This window comes from Chiroxiphia lanceolata, chromosome 7 (genome assembly GCF_009829145.1).
Source record: "Chiroxiphia lanceolata isolate bChiLan1 chromosome 7, bChiLan1.pri, whole genome shotgun sequence".
NCBI classification, from domain to species: domain Eukaryota; kingdom Metazoa; phylum Chordata; class Aves; order Passeriformes; family Pipridae; genus Chiroxiphia; species Chiroxiphia lanceolata.
The window spans coordinates 20102178-20122342 of NC_045643.1; the positions used below are offsets into that span (position 1 = coordinate 20102178).

Genomic DNA, 20165 nt, shown 5'->3' on the forward strand with positions numbered 1-20165 from the left:
GAAGCCTTCGTTGCTTGTGAGAAAATGGTGCAGTGCACAAATGATTCCATATTTGCAAGTTGCCGATACACCTTCTGATGAAACATTAAGCAGTGGCTGGGATGACTTCTTCCTTCAGCTTTCTCAGCAACACAACAAAAGAAAAATAACTTGCTTTTTTGAATAACCTTCAATTAACTGAAAGTCTTTGCTGAATAAGCCACATAAAAAAAAATTTAGTTAGTAGAAGAGGATTATCCCGAACTGAACTACGACTGAATAAAGTATCCAACAGGTGTTAGTTGTTACATGTATCTTAGTGTGAATTTAAATCACATTACATCATACTACCTCACAATTTAAGAGGTTCAGTTCTTTTAATCTCGGTGCTGACTTTGAAAGCTTTCCTCTTCATGTATACTGTATTAGTTCCAACTACCTTAAATTCATGTTGTAGTAGGAAGTGAGATTGTGAAATATATGGAAATCTTTTACTAACACTCTTTCTTCCAGATCTCCACAGATCTTAAAATATAAAGCATTCAGAGTAGGAGTGAGACTGTAGACTACTAGCTATTTTCTGTTACTTCATAGTAAGTAAAATCCTGCTGATATCACAAACACTTGACACAACTAAAAGGGTAGGGAAAAAAATGTATTAACAGCAGAGTTTCATCTAACACAGGGGCTTTTTTAACCTGACCTTGTATAATGGGAAGCATTAGAGAAGTTTAATTATGATTCTTATTTGTTTATATCACTTGTTTCTGGTTAGCCAAGAGGAGCATTCTCAAATGTACTCAGTCCTCGGTGGCATGAGCTGAGGCAGTGTCTGCACTGAGATGACATGGTGCAGTTCTGCTACTCTCCCATGAAAGGGACACTCATGTCATATGGTGATTTAGCCACTTTGCTGGAGTGCAGCCCGATCACCAAAGAAAGTAAATGCTTTCTTTACGTCCACAAATTTTAAATACAAGTCATCTTGCAGCAGCAGTGCTCTCGGCAGTGACACTCGTGAGCTGTGCTCCAGAGAAGTCTGTGTGCTTCTGTTACCGGCCTAACAGGTGCAGCATCCCTGCCACGGGACTTCCCTGCAGAGCTTCCCGGCCCCGCGCTCGGTCCTGGCGGATCCCGCAGTCCGCCGGCAGGGCCGTGGCCTGCACACGCTCAGCCCGCAGCCCTACACAGGACTTCGCAGTGCTTCCAGCCGCGGAGAGCATCCCACGGAGCAGCGGGATGAGCGGGGAAGGACGACGGGCAGGGAAGCCGCCAGCAGGCGGACAGGTAAGGAGGCGCGGGGGGAAGGCGGCGATCCCGGGGGGCCCGGGGCCACTCCTGGGGGAAGCCTCTGCCGAAGCGGCTCCGCTTCTGCCGCAGCGGCTCCGCTTCTGCCGCGGGCGAGGCGCGTCCGGGGGCAGGGCCGCGCCCTGCCGGCACCGCACCGGCACCGCCGGGCCCAGGCACCGGGCTCGGGCTCCGTCTCCCCGCAGCGGCGCGGGGCGAGCGGCCGGGGCCGGCGGCGGCGCCCGCCTCTGCCTCCTCCCCCTCGGTGCCCTGCCTCCTCCCTCCGCCGGGCGGGCGGCCGGCTGCGCGGGCAGGGCGGGCGGCAGGCAGAGCGCGGCCGAAAGGTGTTGCTGGAGGGGAAGTTTGGAGAAGGTCGCCGGCTGCCTGGGCGCTCCGGCAGCATCATGGCGGAGCAGGGCGAGTCGCCGGTCCACGTCCAGCAGCCCCAGCCGGCGGCCGCTCCCGCCGCCCCGGCCGCCGGCTGGCCCATCTGCAGGGACGCCTACGAGCTGCAGGAGGTGATCGGTCAGTGGAGCGGGGGCGCGGCGGGGCGGAGGCGGGGAAGGCAGGCAGGGATGCCGTGGCGGCCGGCCGGCCCCGGGCCTACCGGCGCTCGCTCTCCCGCAGGCTGGGCTCGCTCACTGCGGCGGACGCGCCCGGCACTGCAGCGGCGGCGCCGGCTGCTGCTGCTGTTGCAAACTTTATCCGCCCGGCAGCGGGCGGGCGGCCCCGGGGGGCGGCGGCTCCTTCTAGAACGCGCCGCGCCCCGCCCGGTGCGGCTCGGTGGTGGTGCCGGTGCTGCCCCGCCGTGCAGCGGCACCCGCCGCTAGAGCCCTGACCTGCTGGTCGCACTGGGACCCCAGCAACTCCGCGGATGCGCTCTCTGTGCTTTGTGTGCCTGCGTGTGTGTGCTTGCCGTGGATGCGCACATGTGCGTGCATCCGCTTAGATTACTCTGCATTTTTCCGATGCTTTCATGGGGGAGGTAAATCTCACCCATAGATCTGCTACTCACGTGATGACTTTCTCTTAATCCGTATATATGTATCCTCCCTCACTGTTTAATCTCCCTCCCATCTCCTTGTGTCCCTCGGCCCCGTCCCCGGCGATGGCACGTAAGGCCAGCGGGGGGGATTACACTTCGTGTTGACCCCAGCCAACCTGCTTCTGACCCGGTTTGCCGTGTGAGGTTTAACCTGTCTGCCGCCCCCTTCCTATGTACCTGTAGGAAGAGGACTTTCTGGTTGTGTGCTTCAGCGCTTCGTTCACGTGTCCAACTAACGCAGATCAGATGTGTTCAGTCTCTGTTCCCTTTATTTGGATTAGATTATTTTGAATTTTACTTTGTGTAAGGGTAACTGTCGTTTACAGTATGTGTGATGGAAAGTTTTTCATCTCTTGGCCTATATGTTGCTTGTTGCAAATAAACTACTTTGGGATAACTTGGTTTTATTTACACGCAATATTTTAAACTTCCAGCAAATACTACAGATGACAAAGGCCAACTCTAAGACTGCTGTTTCTTAGGAATGAGACCACTTAAGTGGAAAAAATCCATGAGTCTTGCCTGCTGATGCTGTTGATTATCTTCAGTATTATACACCACTTGCTAACTCTTATCAGGGTGATGACAACCAGAACTACATGTTATTGATCTGGATTGGAAGTTGTGTGTGCTCAGCTTTGTCATTAAGCATTTTGTTTTCCACAGGCAGAAACAAAATAGTTGAGAAAAGTACTTCTTCCTTAGAATGAGATGGCTTTCTGTTGACCCAGGTGGTGCTTTTGTGGTTCTGTTTGCATTTCCTAGGCTGTGAATAGGGGCTAAGGAGGGACGAAGGTTCAGATGTTCAGGTCCCTGGAAGTGCCTGACTTGGACCAGTCTGGTGCTGTGTTGAACAGGTGCTGCCTGTGAAGGCCCCCCCTGGGGTATGGGTTTACTGGACTTTGTCTTACTCACTCTGGGAAATGGATCAGTTAGCCAAGTGGAAGCAGTTCTACTAGCATAAAGATGTATCTTTGCTGAGGAGTAAATCCCTCTTCTAAGGTAAAGGTGGATGCTAAATCTGTAGATAAACTTTATTGCTAGTTACCTATAGGTGCTATTAAATGTTGATATAATTTCTTTAACTGACTGTCTCGGGAGGAAATTGAAGTCAGAGTATATTGAATCAGATTCTTGGACACAATGAACTCACCTGCCTTAACTTTCACTAAGTTTAGGTTGCTTACATGACTTTATTTCAAACTCACGGAGATGTATTTTGTACTAGTTGACTTAAAATTTTATGCTTAGTCAAATACGTCTTTTTTCATTAACACCTTGTATTTGTTCTCTTAATTTACAGGAGACTTGGTATGAGATTAAATTTAGAATTAATACCATCGAAAATAGTAAAAAATAAAATGTGCCCCACCCCACTTTCTCCAAAAAACCCCAAACCAACACCCGTATAAATGCTATGCATTTGACCAAATGCAGACATAATTTTAGAGCTGTTGGAGAATGTTGTTCGTTTTAATGAACCTGGTGAGGGACTCTTAAAGCATCTTTTTTACATCTGACGGAGGGGAGAATGACATAGTCTTACCTTCGTCCACCGGTAGCTCTTTGTATGGGCTGTGCCAGGGTTAAGTGCATGGCGAACATGAATAGTTATCACTTGATGAAACAGAGCCAGTCACCTCTGGAAAGCACTCATACCTCTCCCTGAGGAGCTGGGTAGTGTCTTCAGGGAGGAGTTCAGTTACAACAGCCCTTTGCCAGTCAAATGAGAAAAATAACAATATATTGAAGCGCCTTTGTGGGCTTTGCAGGAGGAAAGGTGTGCACGGTGATACACCATGATGGTTTATCACAAAGCTCCTGAACAGAACAGGCTTTAGATTCTCTGGTAACTAAACACAGATGCAGAATGGCCTTTTTTAGGAGCATTTAAAAGTTTTGGTGGGGATTATAAAATGAAAGTAATTGTTAGTCATATGGGCATCCATCCCTTTGATTTAGCAGGTCAGAGAAGTTCTGTTCTTTTTCTCTGTGAGAATGTGAACTTTTCTTATTGCTCATCCATGTCTAGCCACACGCTATTTTGAAAACCAAGGCCACGTGATATGGATTTCCAATGATAAAGCTTTTTTGTCTGTTGTATCCTTCATGATGGCTGGGATATTCAAGGGCCTGTTGAAGAGAAAATGCTAGCTTTAAGGAGGGCTTCTTATGAGATGTTATTTGCTTTATTTTTGAGGTCGCTAACTAGTTCTCTGTAAACTCTTGGTGTGCAGTTTCATGATACATTTATTCTGCTCTAACGGGCAGCTGCTGAAAGGATCTCATTGATCTGACAGCGAACTAGTTCTTCTGCTGGGTCAGTTTTCTGTTGGATCAGATTCCCTGTTTGACTTGCTGCATGACTGCGTGATTGATAGGTCTGATGCAAGGAAGAGGCTCTTCCTATTAATGCCTATATACTAATCTTTTCTGGAGCAGGAAAAAAACATTCTGATTGCTGTCTGTAAATATATAGAGTGGAAAGTTAAGAGGAAATTTTCACATTAATTCAGATTGATACAGGCTGTCCATAAACAAACGCATTTGGAAGTTAGAAGGGGATTCCTAACTGTTAGGACAGGAGAATGCAACCAACCTTCCGGCAGTAGTTACAGAGATAAGAACTGTAATTGCTATTAAGGTAGAGCCAGATTTAATTTAGTGAAGACCTGGGAGATCTCTTTCTAAGATTTTAATGCATTAAGTTAAAATGCACAGTGGATTTTACTGTATGTGCCTTTCTATTTTTTTTTTTTAAGATGGATATAACTTGGATTAAAAAAAGCCAACTAATAAAAGCAATACTTTGAGAGGTGTTCTTATGCAGTTTGGGTTTATAACCAAATATTCAGAATAAAATAACTGAAATAGATTTCTCTGGATTTATGTCGTGTACATATGAGAGTTTTTTTCCTCAGAAGCAATATAAATCTTCACAAAACAAACATTTAAATCATAATTAACATAAGAAATTGAATAGTATTAAAATTGTCTGTATTTTTCACATTGTAATGAGCCTTACATCACCTGGATGAGACAAAGCAGCATTAAATCTTGGTTGGGTTTTTTGTTTTATTTTGAGTGAGTTTTTTATTAGTTTCTGTTTTGGTTTTAAAAGGTTTTCTTAAACTGATATGATCAAGTGGCTTTGACTTGTGTTTGGAAAATGACTTTGGACTTGATGCTTCTCTGCTGGATGTAATGTAATGTTTGTCATCTTGCATTGATAGTTGTGGAAGGTCGATTCTATTATGGAAAAGCAGTGGGTTATCCTGTCATTAGGCTGGGTGCTAGTTTTCATTATAAAATTATATTTTTCTCTCTTCTGCTGCAACTAACTTGGAAAATTAATTTGGCTAGGAAACAACCAGAATTAGATCGAAAATGAAGGGTTACTTTTACGAGATGGATTATCTCTATTGACTGCAACTCATTAAAAACGTTACCCTAGTTGAACTTGTGCATTTGTCTAGTTTTGCCTTTCCAACTTTGAGCTCAAAAATATCTTGTGGTTTGTTGCCTCATAAGGCACAGTGTTGCTAAGTCAAATGTGTTGGGATTTTGAGTAGAACAAGTTACCATTTGAGACTGTTCTGCCGATTTTATGGTTCTTATTGTAAGCAGCCTGTGCACCACTCTCAGTTAATGGCTCTGGGGTCTTTGTTGGTGTTTCCATGGTATGTTATTTACTTTTTCTTTCTCCCCTGCTGCATATATTGCTAATGGCTCTTTGTCTGATGGAGAATAGACTCTCCTATATTTTTTGTAATCAGAGATCTTTGACTCTGTAGAGAGGTCTCTGGTTATGATTCTCAGGAACCTATGTTCATGTTTGTAATGCTGTATGCTGTTTTGAAAAGCCTCTCTATAGTTAGAAGTCACGTTACAGGTCTGTGGTGTTCTGTTAATCAGATGCTTGTGTCTCATTCACTTTCCAAAATTTCTTATCCCTGTACTTAATCAGATTTATTTTTTTAAAACAATAGAAGAGCTTTCTTTCAGTAGTTTTTATGTATATGCTGTAAATTAAATCAAACTGTGCTTAGTGAAATACCACACTGGAGCAACTAAAGCTATGGTAAAACGTGATAGTTGCTCTTGCCAAACCTCCCGAATTCTTGCATGAGAAGCTGCATAATTTGATAAGTAATACTTAATGCTACCTAAGGTCTTTTACTAAAATTTTTTGTAAAATCTGCCTTAATTCTGCTCCAAAGCAAATTCTATTCCTTACCAATAAGTCTTAAAAGTTGCTACAGCAGCCCAAGCATATCGTATATGCACGTATTAAATACAGCCTTCATAACATTAATCGTAATTTAATACAACTGTAGCTTGACAGGAAGGGTTTAATTTTGTAAATTAAATTTTACATTTTGGGGAATAATTGGTCAAGATTTTCTGTCTGCTAATAACCATTTGTAGAAACTGTGGAAATATTAGATCCCTGTATAGTATCCTAATAAGGAGTGGCTTTTAATTCAGTTGCCAGGGTAAAGGTGGTCATGGTGCAATTTAAAAATACCTTGTAGAAAACTCATGGTACTGTGCTGCTAATGAGGCTGTGCAGAGCTTGTAGTTAATTATTTGCCTTGTCTCCACATGATAGTAATAGTGTTGGGGAAGGAACCTCCATCTTGGCTTCTTTTTTAAATGGAAATGAACTTTCTGCATTAGAAATACATGTATTGGGAGACAAGGCTGTAGTTTTCATTGCTTCAAAGAAGTTAGACTTTAAGTGATTCAGTGATCAAACTTTGTTACATAATTTAGTGACTTTAAAAAAAAATTAACTCATGCAATTGGATTTCAGACTCGTCAGAAAGAAGATTAATTATAGTGCATGAAAATAGAGGAAAAAAGGCAGCAAAACTTTCTTTGGGTTTCTCATGATTGCAAGTAACCATCATTTAAAGCTTGTTTTAAAGTTACTGTAACTGAAAGGGTAAAGGAACATGTATCAACACATCAGACAGTTGACTGGTGCTGTGTAATGATAATGTATAGAAAATATGCTTTCCTGCTCTTGGAATCTGTGTACTTCCCTCCAGTCCCCATGCTTTTTCCTTCCTCTCCATCCAAGTTCTTCCTACAGATAAGGTCCAGTACCTCTAGGACCTGGAAAGTCTTGGCTCAACAAGAGTTGCTTGAGTGCTAGAAGAGGAGTAGTTCTACTGGTGAGCATGTGGGAATTTGAAGGGATTGCATAATTTTGACTCTTGCTAAGTGTTACAACAGCAAGGCTTTGCCTCTTCAAAGTGGAACTACTTCTTGTAACCAGCGTTGTATTTCAATAGCAGGGGCAAAGTTCAGACCTGGGAGAGCTATTTTAGGTTGGGTCGTAGCTTGCTCTGAAACAACTTTAGAACTGATTTACTTTTTTTCTTTCAGCAAAGAACCACTTTCTCTTAGGTCCAAGACCAGTTGTTTTTTTCCAGAATCTGTTTGTCAAGTGGAGCTTCTCTTTGTTGACTGGAAACAAAACCACATCTGTTCTGATTGGCTTGAGAGGAAAAAACAGTGAGCTCTCCATGCAAAGGAGATGTGGGTGGCTTATATAGAGGCTGCTTGTCTAGGTCATATTTCATTTCTGTGTGCCCCCTTTGGTTCTCTCTCTCTTCCCCCTTCTCCCCCTCCAAAATAATTCAGAACTATAAGGCAGCCGTTGATAGAAGTTGTTTTTTCTTCCCATAATAATAGCAGTTCTTGGTGTTTAAAGAATGGGCTTTAAACATTAAGTTGGTTACTTTTGTTAACTTCTTAGGTTTGCTGAAGTCACTGTGATACTGCTGAGCAGAGGCTTCACAGGAGCAATCTTATTGCAGAACTTGGAAAATAAACGTCACTAGGAAATTTTCTGGTGCCCAAAATTAAAAGTGAGTTTCTCCGTTCCCCCACGAGGAACCATACTTAACAGGTGTTGATACTGTTTACCCTGTGTAAATAGAGAATGAACTGTATTGAGTGAGTGGATTTTTACTTTTTTCTGCCTTTTGCAGCACAGCCTCGCTAGTAGGATGAAATCCTGATGGCTCTGCTAAATTTCACTGTTTCTTGCTAAGTTTGAGTGTCTTTGGGTGTGCATAAGGGTTGCATGGTTGAAGCTTGTGGGTGAAAGAACGTTATCATCCAGCAGTGGCATAGTGAGGCAATGCTGGTATGCTATGACGTTGTCAAGAATTTTTTCTAAAACTTTTATTTTTTTCTTCTAGGAAGGAAAAAAGTTTATACGTATGTATCTATCAGTCTCTAGAACAGGATCTAAAACACTGTTCTAAATTCAGTGTGGTTGTAGGATCAACTCTGCAAGTGAAACAAGCAGTGCATGCTGAATGTTTGTTTCTTTCCTTCTTTGATGGTGTTTGGCTGCTGTCCTCCCTTGCTGACCCTAGGGTTGTGTGGTGGCTATGCAGCCCTGTTGGCCACCTGCTTCCTCCTGCACAGCGCTTCTGGCTGGAGACCATGCTGTGGTATTTAACATGTGCCTAGGAGACTAGGAGCACTAGACTGAAAAGATGGGGAAAAAAAACAACCCTGCCCTGAAGCAGAAAATGTATTAATGAGAAAAAACAATGAGAGTATACAGGGAGAAACAACTGTGGTACCAAACAGTGGGGGAGGAACCTAATTTTTCTGAAACTGCTGTCAAGTCAGAGTTACTTTGAGAGTTGGTTACCTTTCAAGAGATAGATAGTTGGGGAATGGCAGTAAAGAGGAAGTGTGGAAAAGTGTGCATGCTTCCTGGGTTTTAGGCAGGCTTCAATTGACTGGGTGACTGTTCTGTAGAAAATTTACATGGCAGTGGTGAGATGCTGAAAATTCTGATGAAGGCAGTGAGTTTTAAGAAGTCCCTCGGAACAATTCCCAGGTTTGTTGCCACGTTTTTCCAGGGCTGCTCTTTGTGACAGTCCTGCAGCTTCCTTGTGAGAGAAGCTCAGTGAAAAGTTTGAACAGTGTTCTCCATTCCACTTCACAGCTGAAGTGATAAGTTTGTGGCGTTGGTGGAGTTAATATTTTCAGTCCTTTGTCAAATACCTAATATTTGACTAGGTGTGTGGCTTTAGTCAACAGCTTTGTGAAACTCCAGTATGATAAATTAGCTGTCTCCATTAATCCTTTGCCTTTACAAATAACAATTTCTGAATAATTTTATTAGCCTAATTATTCCTGTGGATGTCTAAATGCCTCTGAGGTATTGTGATTGTAAGTTAAATATAGATGAAACTTGAGAATGTCCTATAAGGCTGATGTAATGGTTATGTTACACAGCTTTTAAGTTGAGCTATGCTTGTGCACTCAGAGAAATTAGAACTAGCAACAGACTGAAAATTTGAAGCTTTTTTGTGTTTCTAGTCATACTTCAGAAGAATTGTGTACTTAAAGGTCTTGAAGGTCAAGATCCATGTTGAATGTCTGTGTGCCAAGTATACCTGCTTCAGGGTAGTGGTATAAAAAAAGTTAATTTAACAGACCAGAAAAATATTGTATGTTTGTTGATTGTGGTTTCTGTCTTGTAGGTGTAATATGAACAAGATCATAAACTTGAGTTGTTGTTTTAGACTTCTGAGAAGCAACATACTCAGATTCAGAAGCATGACCACTCAATTATAAAGTTGGTTTTTTTTCTTCTCACTTCTCTACTTTGAAGACATTTTATTACAGGGACTGAATTTAAACTTATAATTTATTCCTGTTAGTGTCTTGTGCTTCCAGACTCTGAGCCACTTCAGACTAATAATAGGAACTTCATTAGAATTAGATTAGAATCACCTAATGAAAATTTAATGATATGATAGTATTTATATTGCTCCAACTCTTCCATCACTTCATATGAAGCAGTATGAGAAATAGGTATGTTTTTTTGCTTGTAGTGTGCGGCTGCAGTGAACTTAAATTCTAACAGGCACATTCTGTTGGGGTGAACTAGCTGAAGATGATTTGTAGCTCAACACTGCAGTATTAATTAGAGATCTCTATGACAGTCCAGTAGCAATAATGCCTTTGTTTTGGTAGATTGCCATTCTTCATTCTCAGAAGAGAATGATACACTATGTGGTGACATCCGGAAGACTTGGAAAATACTGCGTTCGTGGTATTAGAATTGTTCCAAGTGTTTACTTTCAAACTAAATGACAAACAATAAAATATGCCAACTAAATCAACACCAGCATTTGTTTATAGTGCTACTTCAGAAATGAACAGTAATTCTCTCTTAACAGCTTTTTTTCTAGGCAGGAAGTCTGATTCAGCATAGCAAATCTTCAGTTTATCCTGTTTGTATAACAAGGAATTCTGTGGAGTTCAGATGATACCCTAGTAAGGTAACTTTTGGCCCCACAGTGAATACCAGATATCAAGTTCTTGTGTAGTTATGCAGAGACATTTTCGCTGTGAGTTTAGCCTTCTAGATGTTAAGATTTGTATACATATTGAATAATGGTTTCTGTATTGATGATGAAACAACAGGGAGAATGAAACAATCAGAATCCATGTTTCTCTTCGTGTGAGGATGAATGCATAATAACATGGCATATAAAATCCATAAATTCTTAAACCAAGTAGTATCCTTTACTTTTTTTCACATCTTTTGTTTTGAAAATGCAGAATGAATCTGAATTTGTTGGAGTCATTAACGTGGAGTGCAGTACATCCACATTTCTTCCTGTCACACAACAGCCCCAACGTGATGTGTACAATGGGAGCTGCCCCCTGCCCGGGCTGTGCCGGCTGTGCTGCCGACTGCGCTGCGAGAGCAAGTGGCAGTGGGGGTGAAAGAGCCTGCTGCAAGTGCTTTGGCTGCTACTTTCTGTGTTTCTTTTTGCCTAACAAATTTGCGGTGTGAGTGAATTTGGATTCTTTTTCATTTTGAAGGAAGCCAGAGCATATCTGATTACAAAACTAATGTTAACTGGAGATGGCCTCGTGCACCTCAGAGCTTTTCTCCCCCTCCTCTGTCTTTTGAGCTAGTTTAACAGATAATAATACCTTTTGTATATGTGACATTATTACTTGTGGCTCAGCTCTTTGTTTTGGTCTTCTCAAGAATCCTTTCAGAAAACCTTTAAAGATGATCCACATTCCTACCAGCACATTCTTTTAGATAATCTAACCTAATGACAAACTAACACAGTAATCTTCCTGTTTTTCCCCCTAGGTGCTGGGCTCAAATGGATTTATTTATTTAGCTAGTTATTTTTCATTAGCCCTAAAGAAAAGTATTCCTTTAAATCTGTTTAAGTAATGGACTGTTATATGTAATGTTACTCGTTGTTTATTGGCACACGTGTTTTCTAGTCCATAAGTAAATTGTAGTGAAATTCATATAGAAACCAAATGTAGTTTATTTTGCCCTTACACATAACACCTTGTTTCACTTTTTTTTGTCTTAATAACGGCAGCTCATATGGAAGTAATGTGCTTGAGAGGAGAAATCATTCCAGGTATAGAACTTGACTTTTCAGTGCTCAGTTCAGTTTCATGCTCTTTAGTTCATTAAGCTCTTAAAAAGCTGTGCTTGATATTACGTCATAATCACAACTTCAGAACCATGATAGTGAAGCGAGTATAAGTGGACAAGGTATATAAAGTGGCTATAAGATACTTCAAGCAGACCTGAAAGCCATGGGACTTGTGAGGAAAGTGTGAGTTCTGCAAACTGGAACAGAGGTACTTTGTTTGCATTTCACATTTGATGCCCATATTGTATGTTTTAAGTAGCATGTTTTATGAGAGGTTCAACATGTTTTGGGGTCGGAACTGAATGTTTTTAGCTAAATTACTTGTTTGCCTTAGGTTCAGCTGTATTTAGTAAGTTGTCTCTGTGGTTTGGTTGTTCCCCCCATATCCTTCTTTTTCAGCATATGTAAGCAGAATAATTTTGCGGTGCATGAGAAGTCAGTTATGCACTGGAGAATAACATCTCTTTGCTCCCAAGTATCTGCTAATCAAGCTTACCATTAAGGTGACAGACAGGTTCTTTTAGGGATCCTTGGCAGAATGATGATGGCACTAAAATATAGTTATAATTGAAGCTTTATTTTCTTAACAAGATAGTATGAATACTATAGCACAGAACGTATGATTAAAATGGCACAGAGTTTCTACAATCAGAATCAGTTTAGTACAATTTATAAGTAGCATAATACAGAATTTATAATGTGATAACTTAAGATTTCTAATTGCCTAGACCCTAACATGGCTTCTCATCAACTAAATAATACAGAATTTATAATACAGCTTAATTTACTATTTCTAGTCACCTGGACTCTCTGCAGATAGGGTCAAAATTCAATACATTGTTTGCTGCATCAATACAACAATTATAATATAGACTTGAGGATTATACATGCGTAAGAGTCCGTCCTCAGAGGAAGCAGATGATGATGGAAGCATATCTGGCCACCAGGGGTCATGGGTCTCGCTGTCCCTCCTCAGGACTTGTAAATTGCCCTGATGCTCAGGAATCTTGAGGCTGGTAGGGAGAGGAAGAAGAAATCCGGTTTGTCTACTTGGTTCACAGGACCTTCAGGACCTGAGAATAAGGAAAAAGGAATGACTATGGGACCTGTTGAGTCACAGAGAATAGCTGCTTGCCTTATAAAGTCATGTTAGTTATGCTAACCACATTACAAGGGATCAGGAGCAGGGGCTGCTGGTCACACCAGTCTTATCCTGACATTTCCACAAAGCAAATTCCAGTTCTAATAACTCCAAATTCTGAAATAGTGGCAACTGTGGATTTTGTATATGAACATTTTTCACTTACAAATAACAGTTCTTATAAAGATATTTGAAATGTGGAGCAGAGCAAAAGGAATTTAGTCTTGGGTAGGGTTTATAATAGGGAGCTTGCCTAGACAGTCTAATCTGAGTTGCTGTAGTTCCCTTTCAACTTTATTTAGATGACTCATCTATTTTAAAGGACAAGTCAGGGAGAAGATAACACCTGTTGAAAGTGAACTGCTTTGCTTTAGGTTTTCCTTACTAGCTGTGGTGCTGACATTTCTGTGGTGTAGAATGCTTATGAATGGGAAGATGGTCTCAGATCTGGGAATGTACCAGGTTCCCCGTGAGCTCTGTGACCAGCATGTAAGAACGCTCAAGGCCATGAAGTACTCAGTTAAAAGTTAATTTTTGTGACGACACACGCAGATGAGCATTAAACTGCCTGGATTTTTGGCATCAATCACTCCACTTTCTTTTGTGACTTGTCTACATCTTTCTTTCAGTGTAAAGTATGAAGATGTGATTGGAGTGTGTGCAGATTCATACTCAAAATCAGGCAAAAGGAGAGGCGTTGTGGTTGCTGTCTATTTCTGATGCACTTCTAAAAGTTGATCCTCAACTTTGATAACACATTATCTTACCCAAAGTACTTGAATTCCTTTGTAGGTACTTTCTTAAAAAAACAGCAGGAATGTGTTTTTGTTATGTGCTGTATCTTATTTTTCTGGGTGATAGGGATAAAACTTTTCCAGTGTTGAAACGTGGGGCTGTGTCTCCCGTGGTGTTGTCATTTAAAACACTAATGGTGATAGCACAGGAGGATAAAACCATGTTCTGCACTAAATATAGTACAGTGAATAGAAAAACTCATAAGGAAGCTGGGATACTAAATGTCTTACTGCTGTAGATTCAAAGGCAAGACAGTGCTGCATGTGATGTGACTGTATGGGGTAGCAGGATGTAATTCTCCAGTAGTGAGGCTTTGCTTCTACTGAACTTCAACAGAAAGCATCATCTTGATCCACCTCTAATTTATTGTTTCTCCCATACACTTAACAACCACAGTGGCTTTATTTTTGATGATTCATTTATTTTACTTGTATTAATAGAGTACATAAAGCCTCTATGACAAAGGAAAAAAATAATCTCAGACTGGGATTTAATGTCAGCACTTGTCAGTCTCTGTTGGAAGAGCTGTGCAGGGCACAGAGGGAGGGGAGAGTTCTGAAGTGGAAGGAGATAGTGGGCATAGTCTCTATTTTTTTATCCTCCCATTCTCACTGTGTGCTTATTGCTAGGTTTATTTGAATGCCCCAAACATAGTTAATGGTCATCCTTGGACTTTTCAGTCTGATCTTAGTGATGGCCTTGTATCAAGCTGACGAGTGCTGAGATATGTATGGCTCTAGGGAGAAGTCTCTTTAACAAGAAAGTGTCTGAAAGCAAAAAACCATCACTTAGGCTGATATTTCATTTCAAAGCTGAACACAGTCACTGTTAAATAAACCTATGTCAGATCTAAATATATCTGGTTTCACTTTCTAGCCACAGATTTCTTAAATACCTTTGTCAGTCAGAGTAGAACACTTTTAAAATCCTTTTAATGATGACTGGTGGTGATAACTAATTATTTGTCAGATAAGATAGACATTTCAGAAGAGTTCCTGCAATATAGTGTGTCTGGGCTCACCAATGGAGGGAAGTAAGACTTACATTTTCCAGATCATTGGTCTAGGTTCTCCACTTTTTTTGTACAGCTTCATTTTGTCTTATTTCCTGAATAATTTGTGATCGATAGTTATTTGCTGTACTTTGATGCTAGAACCCTCTGTGCTCAAGAAAGTAGATTTGCATTCTCCTGTGCTTTTGGCAGGAGAATTTTATTCTGTTCTGCAGATTTGACAGAGGGAGGTAACATAGTACTGCATAGCAAACCTCAAAAGATTTTCTATAATTTGTCTATGCAAAACATCTGTTATTACCAGTCCTTTTACTATTTTGGTGAGGAAATAAAGAGAATAGTTCAGAAAGTGAGATCATTCCCTCCTGTTCCTGTTTTTCATGTATGTAAAGGTTTATTGCTGATTGTGAATCCCCCTACCTTTTTTCTTCCTATGTGGAGAATATGTCGTCTGGTCAGTGCTGAAGCTTGCTGTATCTTAGCCTTAGTACAGGTTGGCTTAATGCTTGCAGAGATATTTTCTTGGAGATTTTCTATAACATAATCATTTTGATGTGGACATTTAGACTATTTCTCTAAGACCTCATTGGGATCACAGAAATATTTGCAGACCTTTAGCATATTTGGAGAGATTTTTCTGCATTGTTTATACAACATGCTTTTAAGGAGTAGTGTGGGATAAGCTAGACCTCAGACTTTGTGTAAGCTACTCTCCCAGAAAAAGGTGAATACAACAGTTAAGTAACCCAGTGATTCTGTAGCCATAATGATGTTTTTAAATGTTCAACTGCAAAGCAAATTCATTTTGTATAGATCAATGAAGAATCAAAACAATTACTTTTTGAATGTTGAAAATGCAGAAGTACCAATTCTGTGTGTGGGCATAGATTTCATAGAACACTTACTGTATTTTAAGTGAATTATATCATAAGCCTAATGGCTAGGATAAGCAAAGTAGTATCCAGGTGAGTTATAAGGGGAGAGATTTAATCCCAGCATGAATTAAGAACACAAAGTGGGCAGAAATTGTTAGTAAATTGTATTTACATAATTATTGTGGGGTTCTTAAGAACACAAGTATTTATGTCATGACAATGTGAAGGGCAATCATGACTCATTTTCTGTGAAGAAGTTAAGTTTCAGAAAGATTTAGAGTTTAGTATGGTGGTGTAAATGAGCTTTAATCAGCTGATTTATAATTAATTTTTAATCAATGGAACTAATATGAAAGAAAGTGAGTAATACTGAAAGTTGTCTAGAGTGTTGTGGAGTAAAAGCTAGAAACCAAAAGAAATTAAAGGTTCTTTGTTCTCTGTTTCTTAACCGAAAGTATTGCTTTGCCAGCAACAGAATTTATTCTTTCAAAATTGAAGAGACTAGTTTGGCCCAGTGCTGCTCTGGAATATTTTGAAGTGTTGATCAATTCATAAGACATTTATGCTGGAAATATGGTACATAATATTGCATGCAATATACAGTGTATATGACATAGCTGTCCAAGCTTGTATATAAGCACAGAAGCTTTGTATGCTACATAAAAAAACCTCCACACATTTTCATGAGTGGAAACCTAACCTAGGTTTGTACACTCACAGATTGTGTGCACAAATACATTCTGTTCTACACAGAGGGAATCTTGCAGTTACAACTGTGTATGAGTTACATTTAACAGTGATCTAGGGGACTCTTCTTTAGAAATGGGCTGTCTTGAGAGATTAAATAGAAATACTTTCATGGCTGCTTCATCCGTTTTCATAGATTTGATTCTGTTTAGTACTGGCTTTTTACAGATAGCTACAATTTAGTCTTGAATTTGAGGATGGCAAAATTTGTGTCCACTAATCAACTACATTTAATAGGATGTTTCTGTATGTTGGGGGAGCAGAAGATGTATATAAAAATGCAAATGGTCTAGGTTGGTGTGTAAGACTTTGTAGATTCTGAGATAAGGTGTTTAGTATTCTCCAGTTGCTACTGCTGTCTAACCCTTCAGATACCTAGGCAACAAGAACACTTACTGTTATCAACAAGTTTCATCCTCCTCTTCAGAAATTAGAACCACTGTGATGTTGGGGAAGGTCTGTTTGGATAGGGACCTGGAATGCAGAAATCTTTAAAAGACATTTGTGCTGGAATACTGCAGAGACTAACACTGAGCTACTAAAAAAAAAAAAAAAAAAAGCCTTGATAAATCATTATGGTCTGATGAGCTTACTGACTTTTGTTTTTAAGGAGAAGAAGAAGATTGAAAAAAAATGTTGGTGCCGTAACAAGTGGAAAGTGTCAGACATTTATAAATAATGGAATAAATGAAGTGTCACATCCTTATGTGAGGGATATGTGCATGTGCAATATGCAAGTGATATGGTCCAGCCTTCTCACCTCACTGTCTATCTTTTTGAGGCTTGACTAGTGGAGAGTAGTTAAAACTAAAATGTTAATGTCAGTTGTTGATCACAGTTTTCAAATATCCTCTCTTTGCCAGCTGGAAACAGGTTCTGCAAGGGTTAAATTTGCGTTTAAAAAAAAAAAGAGAAAAAATTTCTTTATGTCAGATTTAGAACAACCTGTAGGAACTTTTTCAGATAAGCTTAAATCTTGGATAATTTGTGGAGTTTTTATGAGTTTTATGTGAAGTATGTGCTAAGTGGAATGCAGAAAACTGCTTTTTGGTTATATCCTTTCAGAAGAGAAGTGTGGCCATATGTAGAAGGTCTTTTTGAGGTTTCTGTTGTGTGAATCCAAATAGTTACAGCAATTCTAATGGCTCTGTTGCATTGAGGGCAGGATGGTAGGGAGTGCATGAAGGGGCAGGTTGTCTCTAAGGGCATGCTTGCACTAGAGGGAAGGATGGCAGCAAATACATGAGGATGAGATGAAGCACTCTGACCGGTTGTCTGTTGTGTAACAGGAGTAGCAGGCATCTTGATGTGGACTGGAATTGCATTATTTCCATGCTAACTTTTGAAATTGGCAAAGAGAACTTGTCTGTAGCAGAATGACTTTTCCAGTAGTGGAAAAAACCTGTTGTTCGTACAAACCTGCTTGAGTCTGACCACTGGTAATCCTTTTGTTTTGTTCTTCTCCAGGAGACAACTGGATGCAAAGGCTTCTTGGTTTATCCGGCCTGAGCTTTCTTTATATATATATATATATAATTTCATACCAGTTTCCTAAATAGAGACTGGATGCTAGAACCTGTCTGTGCTTTGGTTGTGGCGTAGTTAGTATTCTCAGCTGTGAGGGTTTTGGGAGACTTCTGAGGCTCAACACACCTGAAATCCTACCTTCTGACAAGGAACGGTTGACTGTAATCTACTCTATGCAATCATTTTCTGTGATCCTAATTTGTTATGCTAAATAGTTGTCTGTGACAATTCAGTTTCACTGTATGATAATGTATGACTTCTGTAGTCTGGTATCTCTCAACTGAATGCTTATGTGGGTAGTCTGGTTTCTAAAAGCTACTGTGGAACATTTCACGCTTCTACTTGTTTGGTAGACATCTCTTTATTGACACAAAAGGAGTCTTCTGACCAGATGTGGAAGCTGCACGTTTTCCTTATCTCTATCCCTGGTTGTTCACCTTGTAAGCCAGAGGAGAGGAGAACATCTTTTAAGAGGAAGGAGGCATACTGCTACTTAGTGCCTGGCTCCTACTTCAGTACTTCAAACTGCATTTTTGAGTGAGTTTTATATGTATGTAGGTCCCACTGAGAATGCAGACTGCACAAATCGTCTTTACTGTCAAAATGCTGTATTGTGTAGAGTATTCAGAAAGCAGGAGAAAGAAGAAACCAGGTATATTGGCCTTATTCTAAACCTAGAAAGTTTTTTGCTTTGCCAGTGCATCACATTCATGAGGTGAAGAACATCCCATTGCAAGTCATCTCTGTCTGAGGAGAAAACATGGAAAAATGTACTATTTTTGTAACTTAATTTTTCCAAAATGTTTTGAAGTGTTACTTACTGTCATTTAGCTTGAGGAAGCAGTCAAGATTTCATCCTGGCATTGGGTGAATAGTTTTTCTGTGTGCTTTTTCTGTTTGTCTTTTATGTGGCCTTATAAATCTATTTTAAAAATGATCTTGGATGTTTCCTGCATGTAGACAAAACTACTGGCATAGATGAAAAAGACACATAAGGAAAATCTCAATCTTTGTTCCTGTATATGTGATAGCTAAAAATTTGGGTTCTTTACCCTGCTTCAACCTATAGTTATGTAATCAAAGTAACAATGTCTACTGAGGAATTCATTAAAGTGATGTTGATGAGTCTTACCTGAGCTGAATTGTGCTGACTTGGTGGTTCCTTCCTTGGGACGCCTTATTTAATTTTTAAAATCTCTTAATTCTTTTATTACTTACACTATTGGAATTTTTAAAGGCTTTGTTCTATAAGCAGACAGAACAGGACATGTCAATATTTGTCTGTGACCACATCCTGCAAAAACATGACTAGTTAGTCCTGTTGAAACTTTTTTTTGAAGATGAGCTCAGAATTTTATCATGAAATTCATAAACAGTTAAAAAGCTTTGTGATTTGAGTGAAAACATCATGTGAACCAACAATACATGAAAATAGCTAAGCAAATAGCAATTAAAACAGGGACAATAACTTTCAGTCATGAGGTATTGTTGGTGCTGTTTTCAGATGTGCAGAGGGAAAAGCTCTCAATTGTTCTTAAGTCGGCTGGTAACTGAATCCACGTTTGTAGAGCTTGACAACAAAAGGCTTTTTGTTCACAATTTGTATTCATCTAGGACTTGCCAAATAAATAGAACGTAGTGTATAAGCAGGCCAATATAACACGTTGCTCAAATGACTTACCAGAAATCCATAATTTATAATAAAATATTTAGAATAGCAGGTAGAAGCTACTTGGAGGATTTTAGATTTCTGCATGGATGAGCATGATGTAATTACTGTGAGGAAGCACACACTGCTGTATTTGATGGGGCAGCAAGATGTGCAATGCGAGCAAAACTCTTCCTCAATATTACTTGCAATCATTTCATTAATTTAGTGAGGCAATACTGACTGGGGCAACGCTGGTAGGTGCTTAATAAAAGAAGCAACGAGACCTTTTGCTTTTGTTGTTCACAAATAAAGCATACTGAAGAAAATTATTCTATTCCTTTCTCCCAGATTTGTTCAGTTCCCCCAGGCTTTGTTATCAGCATAGTTGTGTGGCCGTATGTGATTTGCATGCCAAGTAAGTGTGACTGACTTTCTCTGATGGGCCATTCAGTGACCTCCATCTTCTCACTGGGGATGTGATACTTGCGCTTCCCATGCTCTTTACCAGAATCAGCATGCTTTTCGTAGGATGTTACTCTAATCACGATGAATGAGCAGGAACACTGGTGGAACTGTGGAAGATTTGGCATGTACAATTTTTCTGATATTTTTCTGTTCATTGCATAGCAGGGAAAAAAAAACCTG

At 40.1% G+C, this 20165-nt stretch overlaps 1 protein-coding gene across 1 annotated transcript in view; it reads left to right on the plus strand.

Annotated features, from left to right (window-relative positions):
• The first annotated feature begins 1559 nt into the window (after positions 1-1559).
• Positions 1560-20165, plus strand: part of STK39 (serine/threonine kinase 39) — a 79127-nt gene continuing 60521 nt past the window's right edge. Inside the window, exon 1 of the mRNA XM_032693514.1 lies at positions 1560-1791. Coding sequence (XP_032549405.1) covers positions 1671-1791 — 121 coding nt within the window. The 5' untranslated portion in view covers positions 1560-1670. The remainder of the gene's footprint in view (positions 1792-20165) is intronic.